General features: G+C 57.4%; 1 protein-coding gene across 4 annotated transcripts in view; it reads right to left on the bottom strand.

Moving 5' to 3' along the window:
- The window catches only part of Ece1 (endothelin converting enzyme 1), a 94,315-nt gene that overhangs the window by 13,458 nt on the left and 60,348 nt on the right, over nt 1–20,509 (bottom strand). For all 4 annotated transcript variants that reach the window (XM_047545602.1, XM_047545594.1, XM_047545583.1 and 1 more), the window contains 6 exons: nt 15,711–15,832; nt 14,508–14,654; nt 13,466–13,531; nt 12,408–12,599; nt 6,757–6,899; nt 5,138–5,252 (listed from right to left, as the gene is read on the bottom strand). In XM_047545602.1, coding sequence (XP_047401558.1) covers nt 5,138–5,252; nt 6,757–6,899; nt 12,408–12,599; nt 13,466–13,531; nt 14,508–14,654; nt 15,711–15,832 — 785 coding nt within the window. The remainder of the gene's footprint in view (nt 1–5,137; nt 5,253–6,756; nt 6,900–12,407; nt 12,600–13,465; nt 13,532–14,507; nt 14,655–15,710; nt 15,833–20,509) is intronic.

Here is a 20,509-nt window from a genome sequence, read left to right as displayed (position 1 = left end):
AGAGGCCAGACACCCCCTGTGGTCACCCCTACGTTTCCTGAGCCACTGAACGCTCCCAGCAGGCAGGGGTGGGGCCACTGCACAAATGAGGAAGCAGAGACTCAGCATGGGCGGTCGCTGGTCCAGGGTCCCCAGCAGGTGACAACAGGCAGGGGGTGCCACCGGGATGGGAACTTGGACACGCCTGGCCCTCCATCCAGTACTCCTGCCGACGTCCACCTTGTCCTGCCTCCTGGAGGACACAGGAACCCTGGAGGCAAAGAACCTCGGGAAACCTTCCCAGGAGGCCAGGGCGCCAACCCCACTCACAGCCTCCTAGAAAGAGAATGGCCACAGCGACACGGGATTTCAGTGTTGGCTTCAGGGCCTTGCGTGTGCTGGGCAGGCACCTCACCACTGAGCTACAGGCCCAGCCCCCAGCTCCTCTTTTCTTATATTTGATTTTGAGACAGGGTCTCCCAACGCCCATTGCCCAGGCTGGCCTTGAACTTGCGATTCTCCTGCCTCAGCCTCCCAAGCAGCTGGGATCACAGGTGTGTGTCACTGTGCGGGGCTTGGGTTGGTTCTAGCTTAGTCTCATCCACAAGCACCACTAGCCCACAGGACACCTCGGTGTGAACCAGAAGTGGTCCTTGGGCTGCAGCCTCACTGGCCCCCTGCCCGGCCATCCCTCTGTGGACAGTGTGTCCGGCCAGGCGTGCCGACCCTGCCTAGGCAAACCCGTCCTGCTGCAGGGTCCTTGACCCTGCCTGATTCACGCCAGCCCTACTGCAAACAACCCAAATGCCTGTCGGCAGACAGACGGATAAACAAAATGTGGTGTTGTCATACAGCAACACAGAGGAGCCAGCTCTCCAGATGCCACACGTGGAAGAATTCCACAGACGCAAGCTGAGCCAGCAGGCGTCTGTCTACGTCCATCTGCACGCCTGGGGAGGCACAGGGAAGGGGGCCAAGGGAACTTTCTGCCTGGAGGATGCTGGGCAAGTGGGTCATGGACATGGTCTCTCTCCTGACTGGGGTGGGGGCCACACGCAGACTTCATTTGTCAGAAATCAGTGAACTGTATCCTTTTAAAAAAAAATTTTTTTTTTTAGTTGTAGGTAGACAACTTTATTTTATTTATTTATTTATTTTTGGGTGCTGGAGATCCAAACCCAGGGCCTCGTGCTTGCAAGGCAAGCACTCTACCGACTGAGCTATCTCCCCAGCCCCTTTTATTTTTATTTATTTTTATGGGGTGCTGAGGATCACGCTAGGCGAGCACTCTGCCACCAAGCCCCAGCCCCAGCCCCAACGAACTGCACCCTTAATCCATACTCTGTGTATATGTGTGTGAATAGTTTGTTTTTCAGTGCCGGGGATTAAACTCGGGGCTTCACACATGGTAGGCAGGCATTCTATCACTGAACTATATCTCAAATTTTTCTTTTGAGACAGGGTCTTGTTAAGTCATCCAGGCTGGCATTGACCTTGAGAACCTACTTCAGCCTTCTGAGTTGCTGGAATTACAGGAGAGAGCCACCATGGCCAGGTACATTGTATGTAAATTATGACTTAATATTTTTCTTCTAGGTAAAAAAGAAGCGAGGGCCACTCTGGTCTAAGTGTAGCCCTGGGTTCTACTTAGCTGTCCCCACTGTGTGTCCATTTTGATGGCTGCTTTCTGCTCCCCTCTCCCCCTTGCCTGCCCTCGGCCAGTCACTGTGCAGCCCACAGCTAACGGAGGCTCGGCAGAGGCTGTGGCGGCTGGCCGTGGCAGATTCTCTCCTCTTGTCTCCGGTGGCTCTGGATGGGCCCAGGTGCTCACACCAGCAGCTCCACTGCTCTGGGGCTGCACCAGGTCTCAGGAACCTGCAGCTGCATCAACCGAGGGCCTGCCCTTGAGGACTCTACGGAAGTGCCCAGGACATCCCGCAGGAGAGACAGATGCACAGTAATGGCCTCAGCCCGCGGTGTGCCGGCCCCACCCCAGGATGCTCCCAGAAACCGCAGACGGACAGAAAGGGCGGAGGCCCAGAGAGGTTAGGTTGCTTGTCCACAGGGATCACTCAGGGAGTAAGTGGCCCAGGCGGGACTGAACCCAGAAAGTCTGGCTCCAGTGACTTCCCTCAAGAAGGCCACGCTGCCTGCCTACAGGTCACAAGCCCTGAAATGTTCTGGGATGATGAGAAAAACCTCTGAAAGGAGACGGTCAGGCCCACCTGACGCGTCGGGAAGTGTGCATCTGACTGGGAGCCGCCTCTGGGCAGAGGAGGAGAGGCCACCAGCCCCCTGGACAGGCTGTATGACTTTTAGCCTCTTCACTGTAATAGGGGGAGCACTCAGCAAGGAGCGGGGGAGGGGCCGCGGCTGCCTGGTGCCCCCCAGAACTGGTGAGTTGTAAGCAGGGAACACAGGACACCCAGCCAGCAGAGGCGTTGCCTTTGGAACCCATTTCACAGCCTGAGGGTAAGGGGAGCAGGGATCAGTTACCCACTTCCACTGAGTCCCTACCCCAGGTAGGTGGCTCGCCCAGGGCTGTGCGGTAAGAAGAGCACCTCACACTCAAATCTGACCCACACTTCCATGCAGTCTCCTTATGCCAAGCTCCACCCCTGCAAGGCCCAGTCACTGTGCTGCTTTACACAGTAGAAGAGTTTTCCCAGAGGGAGGCCATTCACAAGGGACCTGTGAGACAAGGACAGGAGCTATCCTACCCTGCAGGCTCAGTGAGGTACAAAAATTCTCCAAGGTTGCACAGCAAACCAGACTTGGTCTGTGCCCAGAAGCAGCCACTGTGGAAGAGTGAGGAGGCTAGTCGTTAAGAAATGAGCAGCGGCATCCCGCATGAGCCTCTGTCCTGCCAAGGCCTCCCTGCACCCTACTTGCCCTGAGGCAAGTCAGGCTACCACAGGACTTTGGCCACAGGAGCCATTTGCATCCTTGTGTGACAAAGGCAAATAGAGAGACAAGGGCCAGAAGGTGGCTGAGAGGAGCCCAGCTACAAAACACTTTGAACCTGGCCGAGGGAAGCTCAAGCTATTAACTAATTTTAATGGTGGTAAAATATACACAATGTGAAAGTTACTGTCTTACCACCTGTAGGTGTGCGGTTCAGCAGCATTGAGTACATTCGCACTGTCGTGCATCCGATTTCCAGAACCTTTCGCTTTGTAAATCTGAAACGTTCTCACATGACAACAGTTCCTCCCACCCTCACCCAGCCCTTGGCCATCTGGGGAAATTATGTCTTCAGTCCTGTCCTGCAGAGCTGAGGCTGCGAGGGCGGCAGAGCTAGGGGTGTGGCTGTGGATTCAGAGGCGCCACGCTGCTCCTTCACTCAGGAGCAACTTGCAACAGGTCCCTTCCCCTTGGTTTGCTCATCTGAAAAATGAGAGCAGTTGCTAACAGGCAGAGCTGTTGCAGGTTGCTGGTGGGATAATGTCTATAAAAAGAAAATATCCGTGCTCTGGAGGCTGAGGCAGGAGGATTGAACTTCGAGGCCAGCTTGGGCAATTTAGGGAGATCCTGTCTCAAATAAAATAAAAAGGGCTGGGGATGAAGCTCAGGGGTAGACCCACCCAGCGTAACTCTCCATGCAGGCTGTGTTTGGTTATTATTATCAGCAGCAGCAGCAGCAAGGAGCTGAAAGTACTAGAAGGTGTGGCTAGGGGCCCTGGAAGCTGGGCTGCTTCCTTGGTGGGGGACTTGAGAGAGTTCCTTTACCTCCCTGTGCCTCAATTTTCTCATCTGTGACCCAGGAGGGTATGAGCTGTAGCCAGAGAGTGCTCCATGCACAGTGCCTCTGGGACCACCATCGTGGGACCTGGTCAGACCTTCTTGTGTAAAGTCCCTGGGAGGCCAAGGGCTGCTGGGGACAGAATTCAGTTTTGGAAATCTGTGACTCAGAACCAGTGCCAGATAGGAGCAGGTGAGCGGGTGGGTGGAGGGAGGCCAAGCCAGCGCTTCCCCTGGCCTTCCCTCAAGGGCAGGTGGCCCTCAAGGGCAGGTGGCCCTCAGGGCCAAGGTCCAGTGGTGCCCTTTGAAGGTCCCCTGGGCAGAAGCAGGGCTTGCTGCCCCCGCCCCCTCCCTGGGCTCCTTCCTGCCAGAGAGGGTGGGAGAGAAAAGGAGTCGTTCCCAGGATGAACAGTAGGCTGGAGGCAGAGCCCGCCTCCTGCCCCACCCCGCCCACCCTTGTCTGGCCCCGCCCACCACCTGGCCCCCGCCCTCCATCCTGCTGGATTCTGGGAGGTTGCAAGGGAGGAGATCCATGGGGTGGGCCCTGCTGGCCCTCAGGGGCTGCTAACTGTCTTGGGTGGGGCAGGGGATGGCTGGGTTTGAAACCCTGACCTCCTCTGCTCTGTATCCCGGGCATCTCCCAGCAGGCAGGGCCCTTGGGCACAGACCCATCCCACAATCTTGGTATTCCCACACTGGCCTCAGGGCCTGGCACACGTGACAGTTCAGTGAGTAACCATTTGTTGGATGCATAGGGAGGGTGACAGCCGCATTCTTGGCATCAGAATTCCTACCGGAAGCAAGCTTTGGGGGCGGGGAGGGAAGGGCCTGGAAGCCTCTTAAAGAAGGCCCCTCAAAGGTTATGGGGCACTTAAGGTGGGTGGAGCCTCCTGGGTCTGGGGTCCAGGACTCCTGCTCCCTGAGAGAACTCAGGGGCCTGGATCGGAACTGGGGTCCCCAGACTGCAAACAGGGAAACTTGTGAGCCAGCACTGTTCTAGGTGTTCATGCTTCTGGGGAAGAAGCAGAAACAGTCCCCGCCTACAGGGGTGGTGAGAACCGCCTGAGTCACAGTTAGGTAAGGGGAGCGCTCGCGTCACCACCCAGAAGCAGCTGTTAGGAGAGAACAGAAACTACCTTCTCTGTAAACTAGCTTAGTTGTTGATTCCTCTTTTGCTTTGGCATGGCATAACCACCTTCTTCCAGAAGCTTCTGCCCACAGCTGTGGATTTTAAGTCCCCTCCAGTGTTTCCATGACTCTAGATGGACCCCTCCTGGGACCTCTTCATTCTCTTCCTAGACTCCACCCTCCTAATACCACAGCCCTGAGGGTGCAGTGGTCTCACCAGCCCCTAGCCCAGGGCAGAGCACACAGTAGGTGCTCAGCAAGAACACGGGATGCACTGTCACAGGCTTACCTTCTTGGTCCCGTACATGACTTCCATGAACTTCTCATCGGCGTCCTGAAAGCGCTGATCGAGGAAGGAACTTGTCTTCCGCACCAGGTTCCAGATCATGTAGTTGTTCAGCAGGCTGGGGGGAGAGGGACCCGCTGGGCTCAGAAATGCTCTGGGGCTCCAGATCGCAGCCTCACCCCAGGCTCTTTCCTGGCCCACCCAGTGTGCCAGGTTACTGCCTTCTAAGCACGTGGAACAAGCTCTTTGAGGTAAAGCCTGGGTGTCCCACCACAGAACCAACCCCCGCCCAGTGTCTAGTGTAATCCCTTGCATACCAGCAGTGCTCAATAAATGCTGTTGCTTAGCTGCTTTGTGTCTGGAAGCTGTGAAGCTGCTGCATAGAGACTCGCCCTGATGGTGTATGCTACAGGGCTAGAATGGGGAGGAGGCTGCCCTTCCATGCTGGAAGGTCAGACAGGAAGTGGGGGCCTAAGAAAAGGAAAGGCAGGAAAGGAAGCTCTGGCCAGCCAGGTTTCCATGAATGACAGCTCCCACTGTCCCACCCACAGGGCACAGGGAAACTATCTGTGGCTGAGTCATGTTTCAAAGATGTTACCTTAGTACAAAGATGTTCCTCAACTGGAATGACCCTACCTGTTTGACAAGAGGGGTGGGGGTGGCAGATACTGGATGTATAGTTGATGGAGTACTATGCAACTATGAAAATGACCCTCACAGAGGGCTTGGGATGGCATGGGAAAGCATTCCTGATAAAGGTCAAGGGAGGGCCAGGCGTGGTGGCGCATGGCTGTCATCGCAGTGGCTCAGTAGGCTGAGGTGGGAGGATCTCAAGTCCAAAGCCAGCCTCAGCAACTTCATGAGACCCTAAGCAACTCAGTGAGAACCTGTCTGGAGTTAAACACAAACAGGTCTGGGGAAGTGGCTCAGTGGTTAAGTGCCCCTGGGTTCAATCCTCAGTACCACCACCACTACTACTACTGCTGCTGCTAAAATAAAAAGTCAAGGGAAAAGTAAATTACACATCTAGTCTAAATAATGGGAAAAAGAACCCTGGGCAGGAACCCTCCCTCCCTCACTCCTTCCGTCCCCCCTCACTCCATCCGTCCCTGATGTGCACACACATGAACACCGCCCCATGTGATCAAGAGAAGTATTTTGAATACTTTTACATTTTCCCCTATTTTTCTGTATATTTTAACATTTCTATAAGCCTTTAAATTTTAAAAAAGGCAAGTATTAACCAAAAGTAACAGTGACATTGCTGAGTCCCGTTACGTGCCAGGCGCTGAATTACAATGTGAATTATTTCGTGTGACTCTCGTGAACCCCTGTGTGGTAGGTGCCATCTGCATCTTCATCTTATGGATGACAATAAGACCCCCAAGAGGACAAGGGATGGCCCACAGCTGCAGAGCTGGTCTGCGGGCGGCCAGGACTTGCACCTGCCCTTGGGCCAGCACATAGCACTGCCTCCGGGAAGCCCACCGGGGCCAGGTTGGCATCTCTGCCCGCGGGCTGACCCGCCCCGGCCCCGGCCCCGGCCTGCCCTGCCCAAGCCCCGCCCCACCTGGCCTGGCCCCGCCCCGCCCCACCTGGCCCCGCCCTACCCCGCCCCTCACCATCTGTCAGTGCCATTGATGAGCGCGGAGACCTGCTGCAGGTACTCCTTGTCGTAGACCACGACGGGCTCGGTCTCGTTGATCTCCACAGGGTGGAAGATGGCATTGAGGAAGGGCAGCCAGTTGATGGCGGGTGCCAAGGTCTACGAGGGAAGGGGACAACGTGACGCTGGAGGGCGGCATCCCCTCAGCCTCATCTCCGGTGCCCTCCACCCTGTGACCGAGGCGAGGGCCAGGCAGAGGCAGACGGTGGGCGCTGCTGTGGGCGGTGTCCTCAGGAGCCCAACAGCACAACCCCATCCGAAGCGGAATGGGGACGGAGTAAGGGAGGCTGCAGCAGCAGTGACAGCAGCCGCCACCATCTGCCATGCCCTTCCAACGTGACACGTGCCACTGTAAAGGATTCGCATGTGTTATCCCAATTGGCAACAATTATCCCCATTTCTAGAGGAAGACACCGGACCTCAGGCCTCTAACAGTTAAGAATCTGGAGCCGGACTGGGCTCCTATTCTAGCTCCCTTGCTTACAAGCTGTGCAACCTTTAATAAGTTAATGTGCCTTTCTATGCCTTCCCACCTCATGTGTGAAACAGGGGTCATCAGGACAATGGGACCTGTGTATCTGCTAACTGGGAAAGCCACACACATGAGCCAGTGCTGTCCTACACAACATGGGTGTCGGTAGCAGCTGTCTGCTCCAGAGGATCGGACATTCAGGAAGGTCAACATTGCAGGTGTAAACAGTGTGGTCCACAGGTGAGGCTGCCTAGGTGTGGAGCCGGAAGCAAAGTCAGTGATGACCTGCAGCAAGGAGGGAGAAGCCCGCATGCAGCCTACACACGTGCCAGGCTGGTGGCTCTGTTTTTGATTGTTTGTTTTCGGGGGGACATGGGAGACTGAACTCAGGGGCAGTTTACTACTGAGTCACATGCCCGGCACTTTTTATTTTGAGACAGGGCCTTGCTAAGTTGCTGAGGCTGGCCTCAAATTTGTAATCCTCCTGCCTCAGCCTCCCAAGCTTCTGGGATTATGGCATGTGCCACCATGCCTAACAGTGGCTTTGTTTTAAGGTGACTGAAAATGAGCCCTTGTACCCAGGGCTTTCCAAAGAGAGACCCTCAGCTTTTCATAACTGTCAGCTCCCAACAGATCTCACTTTGCCTTTGGCCTACCGCAAGGTACCCTGCTGCTCAGAGCTGTCTCCCAGCAATGCTTTCGCATCCACAGCCAGCAACCCCTGTGGCAGCCTCCAGCCATGGAGCTAGCCCTCTCGAGGTTCCAGATATTGTTTTTCTTTTTATTACAAGGCTCGACAACTTTTTAAAAATAAATTGTGGCAAAATTGCACATTTGTAATCCCAGAAACTCAGGAGGCTGAGGCAGGAGGATCACAAATTCAAGGACGGCTTAAGCAACCCCATAACCCTGTCTCAAAATGCAAAATAAAAAGGGCTGGGGATGTGGCTCATCCAGACTGCATTTTGCAAGACTGGAACTCTGTGCTGTCAACTTCCCAACTCCCACAGGCCCCACAAAGCCACCACGCTGCTCTGCTTCTGTCTCTTGAGTCTGACGCCTGCCCGAGCAGCCCCACTTAAGTGCGAACACACAGGATTTGGGCTGCAGTGCTGGCGCATGCCCCTCGCAATGTGGAGTCTGCTCTGGCCAGCATTCCCCACGCGGCCAGTTATTTTTAGTGTGCAGTTTTATAGAACACGAGGCTTTAGGCTCCATATCTTGTATTTTAGCAAAGACGCCTGTACCTGTCAATCACTTGGATGGGCATCTGCACTTAGCAGGCCATCCAAGCAATTAGGATCATTGCTCAAGATCTTCCAAAAGTGGCCCTGGCTCGGGTAGATTTCAAACTCCCTTCTCTATCCTCTTGAAAGGGCAAAATATAAGACAAATGAAGGAAGTGAGAAATGCATTCCCTTCACACAGGAAATCCATCCATAAAGCGAATCAATCTGTGACAGAAGATCTACCCCAGCCTGCTGGGACAGGCAGTCACAAGTCCCCCACTTCACAGAGGCTGAGTTTGCTGATAAGGGAAGTGACTTTCCTGAGGTTACATGGGTAACCGTGTGAGTTAAATAAAACCGAGGGCACTCGTCTCTGGGTATATTTTTTAGGGGATCAAACTCAGGGTCCTGTGCAGGCTCTACCACTGGGGTCCACTCAAGGCCAGTGTCTCTGGGTTTAAATGGGCATCTTAGCTATTAGGGAGCAAAGATCTCAAAGGACAAGTGAGGCTGGGGATGGGGTTGGGGCGGTGACAGCTCCCAAAGGCAGCAGCGTGAATGGCTTGTTCTCAGGGGGGCTGATTCGTGTCATCCCTGGGTGAACAGTCTTATCAAGACTGGCTGCAAACCACCCCCAGGGTTCGGAAGAGAAGTGTGCCAGCAGGTGCCAGCACAGCCCCGCCATCCAGCTGAGTGAGCAGACCTGGATCAGAGTCCCTGGCAGGAATCAGCTCTGGGCCTTTGCTATCTTTCCTCTAAAATGGGGTCAGCAATCCTCCCCGACCAGAGCTGACTGAGTGGCCTCTCGGCCTGGCCTCCCCTGTTGCCCTGAGCCTCCTCTCTCCCTGGTAGGAGACAGACCCTCAGGCTAACCTTTACATTTCTGTGGCCACAGAATTCAGAGGTGTGCTTATGAGACTTCAAATTGAGTCCAACAATTAGAGTCACGGCATGGTGGCAAAGACCCTGGGAGAGCGGGCCAGCGGGCCCAGGGTCAGCGCTTACAGGGCCCGTGCGCTCCATGAGCTGCAGGTGGCTGGATCTCTGGGGCAGGATGAGGCATCAGGAAGGGACACCCCACACGCTCATCACAGACCTGCTCCTTCGGGACGGCAGGGGTCCTGAGCAGGGCAACTTTCACGACTTGGAGGTAAAGAGGAGCGTGTTAACAGGACTTCCACATCTTCAGTCTCTGTTGCCTTAGCGAACTCCTAACTTAAACGCAAGTGGCCAGATCCATCTCCATGGATGTGGCAGTTTTAATGGACAAGGACATTCTGCTCCTGACTCAAATCCCCTGGGGCAAGCCAGTGAGCTCTGTTTTCCATGCCCACAGCCAAGGAGCGCTGCTGGGCACCAACCAACCAACTCAAACAGGCCTAAAGGGTGGGAGAGAAGAGAAGGATGCTTTCGGGCTTTATTTTAGTGGGAGAAATGGTGAAAGATGGGACTTTGGCCAAAACAGCCTTTGAGGAGGGAGGTCCTAGGAAAAAATGTGAAGGCGCCCTAAGAGCAGCAGAAGGCAGTCGGACTCAGGGCTCTGAGCTCACACCCCACTCGGGGCTAGCCTGGATCTCCATTCTGTACTCCAGCAGGTCTAGCCTAGAACCACATGTTAAGCCTCTGAATTGATCCAGAGTATGAGAAGAAACCAAATCTCTAGCTACCAAAGAAAAAGATACTCTGTCTGGGGTGGAATGATTCAAGTTAATTTAGTGCTGGGGACCTGAGAAATGTCACTGATCACCAAAGCACCGTGTTACTGAGAATGGTTTCTGTGACCTGCTACCTTTCTGCAGCGCATGTCAGTTTACAAAACAAAGTCTCGTCCTTTGCTTCATCTTATCTCCTTAGAAGGGTGGGTGGGCCAGGTAGATCCTACACCAGGCCTCGGGGGAGTCAGGGGCTTCTGTAAATGTGAGACGGGTATGCTTTTTTCATGCGCACAAGCCCATTTCTCCTGGGTGACATTCCATGGTTTTGAGCTATTCTCAAAAGACTCCATGACCTGCAGTTAAGAGCCACTGTCCCTGTGTCCCATCTGTCTCTGTTCTGACACAGAGCAGGTGTGAGCAAACGAGCAAAGGCCCTTTCACCAGGAAGGTAACCAAGCTCCAGGGTGGCTTCCTGCCTGGCCAAGTCACGCGGCTCCGGGTGTAGTCCTCCAAGCTCGGGCAGGCACCGTGTGGCCTGCCTCTGCTGAAGCATGACCTTTCCCTTCTTCCACGTAGGAAGAGAGCAGAAGCAACGGGAGAGGCTGCCAGGGCAGAGCCCGATGGCCACGCCAGGCTGATGCCCACCGCTGGGGCAGGCCGAGCCCCGGCATCTGCAGCAAGACACCTCGCACGTCAAACAGCACCTCCCTCCACCTCCGGCCTCAGAGCGGAAAACAGCGCCAGATGGCGTCCGACACAGGCAGCTGATCTCCATGACAACCCACTCGCACCTCTCACCCTGGCGCCAACCTCCCGGGATGAGAGGGGCAGCTGGTGCCACCGGGAGGCTGGGCTCTCCTGCCTCAGCCCAGGTCACTGTGTGGGTTACACTGCGCCTGGGAGACTCCGTCACCCGCAGCCCTCAGGACGAGGTGCTGCCGCAGAGTCTAGGATCCGCGGCATCTGCGCCTGGATGTGCCCTCATCCCCCTGCCCAGTAGCTCTGCAGCTGGACCACATAGTTCAGGTGTCCGGTCAGCACCTGGGGACGCGACACTCCCAACCACTGCCCACTAGACCAGGTGGGGCTGGGCGACTGTCACCCCGTGCCTGGGGCCAGCGGGCTGGCTGCACACTTCACCCAGGAAACCCGATGGGAGTGTGACTTCGGGAATAAAGCCCAAAGCCTCTGCACACAAAGGTCCCCACAGGGCGCGGTACGCTGCCTCCTCAGACTCAGCTTCTCTAGCTCCTCCCACCTGGCCTCAGGGCCCTGCTTCTTTTGCCCACAGTACTAGGCAGGAGACGGGGACTGTGTCTCAGGGGGTGTCCCCCACTAGCCAGAAGTCTGGGAAAGCAAGGCCCAAGGTGGCCCCCCATACACCTGTCAGACGGAGGAGGGAAAAAGGGCAGGAACTGGTGCTCTCCCTGAAGGGAAGGAGGAATGGACGGGAGAGAAGCAGGGAGAAGACCGGTCAGCGGGACCCAGGGTGGAGCAGGGTCCACCCCAGAACAGCGAGGCCCAGGCAGGCATTCCTGCCCGAGGGCAAGAAACAGGGAGATCAGCGGGGGCCACTCTGCTCATTCCTCCCAGACTGCTGGGGTCCAGGACCAGCCGGTCAGCAACGGCACATGGACCAGAAGGAAGGAACCTGCAGGCCAGAGCTGCCACCAGGGGGCAGCCTTTGGCAAGGTCGACCTACGAGGGGACAGCAGGACAGCAGGCTCTGGTGAGTCACACCAGTTAGACTCCCAGTTATGGCCAAGGGCCACAGCCAGCAGCGAGCTCCAGTAAGCCAGGCCAGCACCCCTGCCCTCAGGAGCCTCCAGGCCCTGACCATGCCTCTTCAGCTCCTGGCTCAGAAAGGGGAGATGCAGTGACAGAATCCACACCTCCGCCGACTGCGTGCTTACGGAACCAGGCCCGAGGGGCTGGGCGCCAGGCGGCCTGGGAGTGCTCCGCGCACGTGGGCTCTTACAGTCACAGCCAGGGGGCTGCCGGGGAAACGCTGGCACAGTAGGGCAGCCCAGGGAGGGCACGAGCCAGGCTTTGGAGTCACTTTCCACTCTGTGGCCGCGGCAGGTAATCTTGCTTCTCTGAGCCTCAGTTTCTCTATCTGTAAACTGGGCATCAAAACCTCCTTCCTAGGGTGGCTTTAAGGATGTGATGAAGTGGGTACAAGCCCCCAGCGAAGAGCCCTGCTGAGGCCAGTGGCTGGCCCTGCCTCCGCAGCAGCCGGCGCCCACGGTACCTGCAGCTCGGCGGCCGTCACTTTGTGGTAAATGAGCTCCTCGTCCCGGCGCTTCTCCTGGGGGATGGTGATATTGGCCAGCGCCGTCTCAAAGTCCAGGATCTGCTGCATCTGGGGTCGGATGGCCTCCTCGTCCCCACCGCCCAGCAGCTTCCCCAGCTGGACCATGTAGTTCAGGTATCCGGTCAGCACCTGGGGACCCAGCACCCCCAAATTGTTAGCAGCTGCCCCCTGCTGCCCAGTGGGCTGGGGGACAGGCCCAGCCGCAGCCCTGTGCATGGGACCCAGGAAACACGCTGGAAAATGGCTTTGGGAAAGACTTTGGGGCTGTCTCCGTTCACAGGACCCCTGTACACACAGGTCCCCACGGGGCTAGTCCCTGTTGCTCTGGCCCTGTCCTTTAGGGCTCCTCCTCGGCCATCTTTCTGTTCTGGGAATGCACCTTTTCTGAACCACCCTCTGCCACCATGTCCCCGGAGCTGTTTGGAGTGCTTTCTCGGGTCCTCCTTCCCTTATCACAATGTACAGTTGGCATCTAGTTGGGTGGTCAGTTAAGTAATGTCTGCCTCCCCTACTGGACCCGACCCCGTGGACAGGCGAGTGAGCCTCAGGAGGGTCGGGCAGGGGAGGAGAAGGCTGTGAGCTTTGGAGGAGGTGGATCTGGTTATGGATCTTGGTCTCCCCACTTACAGGCTGAGTGACTTTGAACAGGTCACTTGGTGTCTCTGAGCCTTATTTCCTTCTCCGTAAAGGGCAAGGTAAAAGTAATACCCATGTGACACACAAAGCAAATGATGTTCAGAGAAGCCGAGTAACTGGGGTGATGTATATAAAAGGTCCAACACCCACAAATGCTGGGACCCACTACTGCTGCCTCTCTCTAGAATGGGGACGAAGGACATCTACCCGCTACTCTTGTGCCCACAGTGCCTGAATATGACCTAGCCAGCCGGGGGCATCCCTCCCTGCCTGGGACTGCCTGTTGCTCCCCCAGCTTCTAAGATCTGCCCAGGTCTGCTGTGGGGTACGGGGGGGCAGTGTCCGCAGAGGTGGCTCACCTTCTCGTTTTCCGTCTTGTTCAGGTAGTAGTCTCTGGAGGGCAAGCCCAGGCCAGACTGGTCCACCTGCAGAGGGAGGCAGGTGTGAGCAGGAATCCCCGCTGCAGGTGTGTGTGCCCCCTGCCCAGGCTCTGCCTGCCCTGGGACGGCTCACGCCTGGCACCAAGGATCAGCTCAGGTCCCAGCAGGAGCACAAGCTGCTGGCTGAAGTCACAGACGGGCTCGCTCAACGATGAGACACACACATTCCTGCCCACCCGTGGGGGCAGCTGCAGGGACCCGGGCCCTCCTGGAGGGCTGGGCAGAGCCTCCGCCCTCTTTAAACAGCCCCTGGCCTCAGCAGTACGCTGCACCTCACTAAGCCCTTCCCAAGTGGCTAGGGGCCACCACAGGTGGGTAACGCTGGTCAAGTCACTTGACCTTTCTGATCCTCAGGTTCCTTGCCTGGAACGTTAGGGAGACAACATCTACCCATCAGAGCTGGAATGAGGGTCGGTACAGGGCTTCCTGAGTGCCGGGCAGGCAGAGGGGGTCAGTTCCTGAGAGCTACCATTGGAACCTTCTGGCCATACCTCGACACACCTCAGGTAGCTGTTATTACAGTTCATTAGGGTAAAAAGGAAAATGCAGCCCAGAGAGGTTGAGCCACTTGCTAAGGTCACACAGTAAGTGAGTGGCACGGCTGGGCTGGGAACTAAGCCTTTATGACCCCTAATTGGGGGGCTCCCCTGGTGGGCTGACCCTCAGCCTTGGGCAGGCTCTGGGAGGAGAGATGGATTTAAAAGCATTCCAAGCAGCACCACAAAGGCCAGAGGCTGAGGCAGGGGAGAAAGAGGAGGCTTCTACTGTGCCCAGGAGTTGATGTCACACATCACTCCTGTGGCCCACAATGAGTTGCCCACCAAGCAAGCAGGGCAGCCTGCTGGGGGCTGCCTGGGACCAGAAGCCGCCGCCCCCCAGGGCAGGTCTCCCCACCGGCACTGGCTAGACTCGGGGCAGGAGGAGGGCACACCCTCTCCCTGCCCGGGCTCGGGCTGCTCGCCTGGATCACGTTGCTGTTGGAGTTCTTGGAGTCGGCACTGACGTAGACGGAGAAGAAGGGCGAGGTGCGGTAGTGGGCAGTGACCACCTGCAGGGTGTCCTGGAAGTTGTCCTTGGCCCAGGGACTTGTGATATTCCAGCCTCCGAGCTGGGGGGAGGCAGAGCAGACAGGGTGGTAAGGACACCTGCGTGCGACTTCTGGTTCTGCTGCTGACTGGCTCTGTGACCCCAGTAGTCACCTGACCTCTGGGAGCCTCCAGGACAAACGAAAGGGACGGTCTTCCTGGGGGGGCTTCTGACCTGTGACCTGGAGACCCACGGAGGGAGCAGAGACTCATCCCTGACGAGTGAGCCACGAATCCCATGGCAGCTTCTCCCAGGCTGCTGGCATGGGGATGGGAAGAGACTTTGCCCCGTGCAGTTTATTTCTTGGACAACGAATCACATGGACCTAATTACTATTAAGACATGAATCTGATTGTGACTGTGGGGAAAAGGCTCCATATTTTGGAAACGGCAGATCAGCTATGGTCTACCTCAGACTCTCTCCAAGGTGGGACTTAAAAAAATCTCTTTGGTCCTCCCCGGCTTGGCACACAGGGCCTGTGCCCAAGAGGAGGACAGTCCCCCTGCCTGCAGTGATACCTCCCCAGGCTAAGCTAGGATGGAGAGCCCTCAAGGAAGTAAGGGGCGACCAGAAAATAGCCATAGCCTCGTCTGTCTGTGCGAGGCAGCCCGGCCAGGAAGGAAGACTCCTCCTGGGCTCAGGGGCGAGGTGAGGCCTCCAGCCAGCAGGGAGGGCTGTTTCTGGCCAAAGGCTCCCCGCTGGTCCTTCTGGAACAACACACACCTCTCCACACACTCACACCCACTCCTGAGGAAAAGGTAGCAGCCATGCGGAGGAAGAGACTCCCTGTGAATATGGTCCCCAGGCCCCACGCAGATGCACTGAGAGACAGACAGACGTCCACAACGGAGGCTGACACACAACCCCGCAAAATACCACAGACGGGCCCCCCCAGGCAGAGACGGCGTGCACATGCTCAGGAAGCCCCAACACGCGGTGGCAGACAGACAGCTGCGTGCTCCAGCTGGGTGCGGAGGCTGGAGGGGTGGCTGGGCACGAGTGGGCCTGAGAGCTGCAGGTGGCACGGTTGGCAGGTGGCATGGCGGGAGGAGGCTTCGAGGATGCCCAGGGACTCACCCTCTCAATCAGCTCCATCAGGGGCTTGGCCCGGAGCTCCTCGATCCTGGTTTCGTTCATACACGCACGGTAGTATACTTGGGCCTTCCTCTCTGCCTCGCTCACACTGGCTGTGGAATTTTCTGGAAGGACAAGAGAGAGCAGAGACTGAGTAGCGCCCATTTGCCTGCTGGGGATCCCCAGGCGAGATCCTCTTGGAGCCTCAGTGTTGCCTACTGCGATGCGGTCAGGGCGGCTGCGGTCAGGTGGGGAGAAACCAGCCCAGCAGGTACTCTGCCCGTGGCAGAGCTGGCACATGGAGGTGCCCTCAATCCTGGCTGAGAACAGAAGTGCTGAGTGCTGATGAGCCTGAGGACCTGCCCCTGGTGTGGCAGCCAGGGCCCACCCAGCAGGACGGCCTGTACCCCTGCCAGTCCACACGTGGCGTGAGCTCCCCTGCCTGGTGCTGGGACAGAGCCATGCCTCGGCTTTCAGATCCCAGCTGACCTTGCTCGTGAGAGAGACGGGAGCTGGACCAAGCCTGAAAGGCTGCATTCATCACGAACTGACTTTCTGCTTCCTCCCCAGGGGCCGGGCGCAGTCCAGACTCGCAGGCGACGCCAAGGGCTGTTTTCCATGTCCCTGCCTCGCCCAGGCCTGCAGCCCCTCATCCTCTTTGGTTCTCAGGCCTCCCCCGCCACACACCCAGGGGACTCCCTCCCCTCCTCCCTCAGTGCCTGGTCCGGAGCCACCTGCTGAAGGCCACCCTCCTGCATGTGCACAGCATGGTAGGTCTCCACCTATCCCTGGTGAAGTTGACTCCTTGGGTCCCCAGGACCTACTATGTGCTGAGGCTTCTGTGCTTGAGCCTGTCTCAGTGTCCCACTCTGGACCACACCTGGTTCCCAGGCCCCTGTGTCCATCTGTCTGGCTTGCTCCCTCCCTGGGCTGGCCACTTGTCCTTTCAGATCAGCTGCTCTGACCTTGAAACCTCTCCCTTCGCTTTCTCAAAGATCTCCCTGAGCCCACCTCCTCACAAGCACCTTTCTGGTGGAACCCCATCCATTCATCCGCAGGATGCAGGGTAGACGCTTGCTCTGTGCCAGCCACTGTGGGTGCTCTGGACAACACCCTCAATCCAGGAGGCTTCAGCAGGGACCCTGTTAAAACCCTACTCAACTTCCCGCCCTTCCCAGTCTATTTCCCACCCCCACCAAAGTCTCTCCCATGATGCTCCTTCCAGAAGGCTCTCAGCAGTCTGGGCACAGACAAAAATAAGACCTGCTCTCGGCCCCCAAGGAGCTTACGGCCCAACAGGGACACAGGTATGCAAAGGAGAGGTCACAGGGCACAAAAGTGCTCTGAACACTGCAAACGCTTTGGAATCCAGAAAAGCACGGCTGTGTGTGGAGGGCGGGAGGGGCGGGGGCTCCAGAGGATGCTCCGTTGCAGCTGGGTCTCAAAGACGAGAGGCGTTTGCCAGGCAGAAATGAGGGGAAAGGGCACCGGGTGGAGCGGGGACAGCGTGGGGCCAGGGAAGGAAGCAGGAACGGGCATGCTGTTGGAAGGAAAGGAAAGCGTGTGTCGCGGCCACTTGGTGCCAGGGGCACAAGTCATTTCCTGACCAGTCTTTAATCAGCTTTTCCAGGCCTCACCCCAAGGGGCTCCTTGCCCCTCAATTCTTGCTATAAATAGCACCATGGTTATCACTGGTCAGAGGGCATCAGGTCCCAGTCTAGCTGGGACAGCCCAGGAAAGGGGACGGGTTGGAAGGCAGATCGGGAGGCAGGAGAAGTCCCTGAGTGAGAGAGGTTTCGGGGCTTGATCGAGCAGGGGCTATGGAGGGCCATCAGAGGCTGCCGCTGGGCTCTGGAAACGCCCCGGTGAGACCTCCTGGAGAGAAAGGGGAAGGGGGCGGCAAAGGAGGGCCCCCAGCTTGTCTCTATGGCAACGCTTGGCTTCCCAGCTTCCCAGAAGCTAGCTTGGAAGGGCAGGCAGGACTGCCATCATTTGCCAGGCCCGGAAGCTGCGTCTCACCACCCACATCTGGCTCCAGCCATGACCCTGAAGTGCCAGGGCCATCCTTAGGGGAGTGCCCCGGCACTGGCTCAGAGGGCCTGGTATCTCCTCCTCCAGAGCCCAAGGCCACCCAGATAAGAGGCCCAAAGAAGGCTCACTAGGAACAGCCTGGCTGTGCTGATCACAGCGCGTTCCAAGTTCCAGTTTGAGGCTGCCGGGCCCTTCTTTCCCCAGCACCTGGAGGTCAAGGGCCCCTCCTTCAGGCTCGGCCTCCTCTGTCCTTCCTGGGGTCATGCTCATTGGCCTTCCCACGGCTGCCAGGCTGGTGTGGAGATGCACAGACCTGTCCACACGAGGCTGGCAGCAACTGAAGCCACAGCGCGTTTAACGCCACACGGGGGGTATGTGAAGAGAAGGTCCCGGAAGCCCTGAGAGAAGAGGTGGGAGAGGCCTGGGCGGCCGGCCAGAGGAAGCCCTGCTGGAGCGGGAGGAGGCTGCATGGGCTGCCTCGCCCCACACCGTGCCTTAGTCATCCCGTGTCCCCAGAACCCGAACAGTCACAAAGCAGGCCTTCAGCAACAAGTGCCCTAAGAGTGGAGCTCAGTGGCCATGTTCTCCCATGGGGAGAAGCGGGGAGGGGGCGGTGCCACCAAGATTTGCAGGAAGCGTGCAGCGCTCACGCCTCCTTCAGGTGTCCCTCGCCAACTCCAGCTGGGGCAGGAGCCCTGGTAGAAGTTCAAGTTCCTCTTCCTGCCTCTGCTTCCCGGAGCCCCCGGGACTCTCCCACCTCTTCTCCTTCCTCACTCAAGGGCAGCTACAACCTAGCAGGCTTCAGGGGACAAGGCCAGGTGGAGGCCACTGGAACAGATCAGGTGGGCGAAGAAGGGGGCTTGAGCGAGGGCCAGCAGAGGGTGAAGGAAGCGCCTGGAACGTGAGTGTCAGGAAGGGTGCCAAGCTGCCTCGCCTGGGCAGGGAGCTGCTCTAGGCAGGATATAGAGCCTGGGGAACGAGTGAGAGGTGAGGAAGCAGTGCAAGTGAAGTTCAGTCTGAAGTTCGGGTTCAGGCCCTGGGGGGTCTCTACCAGACATCCAGGTGGAACTCTGCCCTGGGCCTCAGCCACTGTCTCCTGCGACCTCCAGTAAGCTACCCAACCTCTCGCACCCTATAAATTGGGTGTGAGACTAGTAAGAGCCACTGTGGGAACTGTTAGGGCAAGATGCACACACGGCCACACCCACACAGAGGGGTGGCTGGCTCCCAGGAGGCTTAAGTACACCTGGGGTCAAATTCCAGCAAGTGGCTGGCTGGCTCCGCCCTCCCAGGCAGGCTCCTCCCCTCCCGGGCCAGATCTCCTCCCTTTCTCTGAAACGCAAGGATAATGCCCCAATTCCTGTCAGGATGTCCCTGAGATTTCGGTGCAGGGCCTGGCCTGCAGCAGGCATCAGGAATGGCAATGACACCGGTTACCATTTTTTCCCCTGCAAAACAAGGCGCCTTCTTTATCTGCTCCCCCTTTCCCCAGCAGGATGGGGCTCCCAAGGCCCGTGACTGTTGGAACCGAGTCTGTGGTTTTTATCTAAAACAAACACAGGTCCTGCCCTGATGGTGGAGTGGGGGCCCCGCATGCCCCTGGTCAGGCAGTCCGGGAGACCATGGAATTCCCAGCCCCCTGGCCCCGTGGCCCGCCTGGGTCAGGGCTCTGCCTGCTGGGGCTCCTGTTGGCTCCTGAGCGATGTGGGAGGTGTTCCAATCAAAACTCCCAGAGGAAGAAGCGGCCGATTACATGGGATGCTGTCTTTCCTCTCTAGAACTTTGGGGAAGTGACTGGGGCAGTTTCTGGAATGCGGGGCCCCAAGAAGGAAGTGTCCAGGCACTTGGAAACCCTGTGGTCTGGTCGCAGGTTGCCAAACAATTTCCATCCCCTTGGGGCCCCAGAGTGGCCCCATCTCCAGAAGGTGCCTCCCAGAGAGCAAGCATGTCAGAGGCAGAGCCTGTCCACGGGTGGAGCAGGCGGCAAACGCGGGAAACGTACAAACCAACCACACTGCCAGATCACTGACGTGGGCAGTGCTGCTGGAATATGCGTGTTTTTCAGGAGACTGGTGTTGGGGGAGAAAGAACGGAGACTGCTAACTTCCTTATGGTACGGGGATTGCTTGATCTGTTACAAGTTTGCATTAATTTTTTTTTTTTGTTATGCAAAAAAATATATATATAGTATCAGATATTGTTAAGTAAACCTGCTGGCACCACAGTGCAAGTGTAGCTCAGGCCCAAGAGCCCTTGGAAGACAGCAGAGGAAGCAGGTTTAGGGCTGGGGCGGGGGACTCTGGATGCTAGAGTAACTGGATTCAAGTACAGCGGGAAAGCCTCGGGCAAGGGCCAGACTCAGCCGTCTGTCTCCCCCTGATGATGTGAGGCCACACCTTTTCTTTTTCTTAGGACGTGGGCCTGAACCCAGGGTCGCTTAACCACTGAGCCACATTCCCCGCCCTTTTCATTTTGAGACAAGGTCTCACTAACTTGATTAGGGCCTTGCTAAGCTGCTGAGGCTGGTCTCAAACTTGTGATCCTCCTGCTCTGGCTTCCCAGGTGGCTGGGATTCCAGGCGTGTGCCACTGCACCTGGTGAGGCCCTGCTCTCGTCTCCCTAGTCCACCAGGCCAGCCCAAGCTGGGGATGGCAGCGCGCAGTGAGGCAGCTGTGCTCTGCACAGCTGAGGTCGCAGCCTCCAGCCAGCAGGCTGCAAGGACACACCACAGGGGCACCTGGCCTCGTTCAGGTCTCTGGATTTCCTGAGGG

The sequence above is a fragment of the Sciurus carolinensis genome, chromosome 1 (assembly GCF_902686445.1).
Source record: "Sciurus carolinensis chromosome 1, mSciCar1.2, whole genome shotgun sequence".
NCBI classification, from domain to species: Eukaryota; Metazoa; Chordata; class Mammalia; order Rodentia; family Sciuridae; genus Sciurus; species Sciurus carolinensis.
Note: the sequence above shows the minus strand (reverse complement) of the source record. Positions and strands in the feature narration are given on the sequence as shown.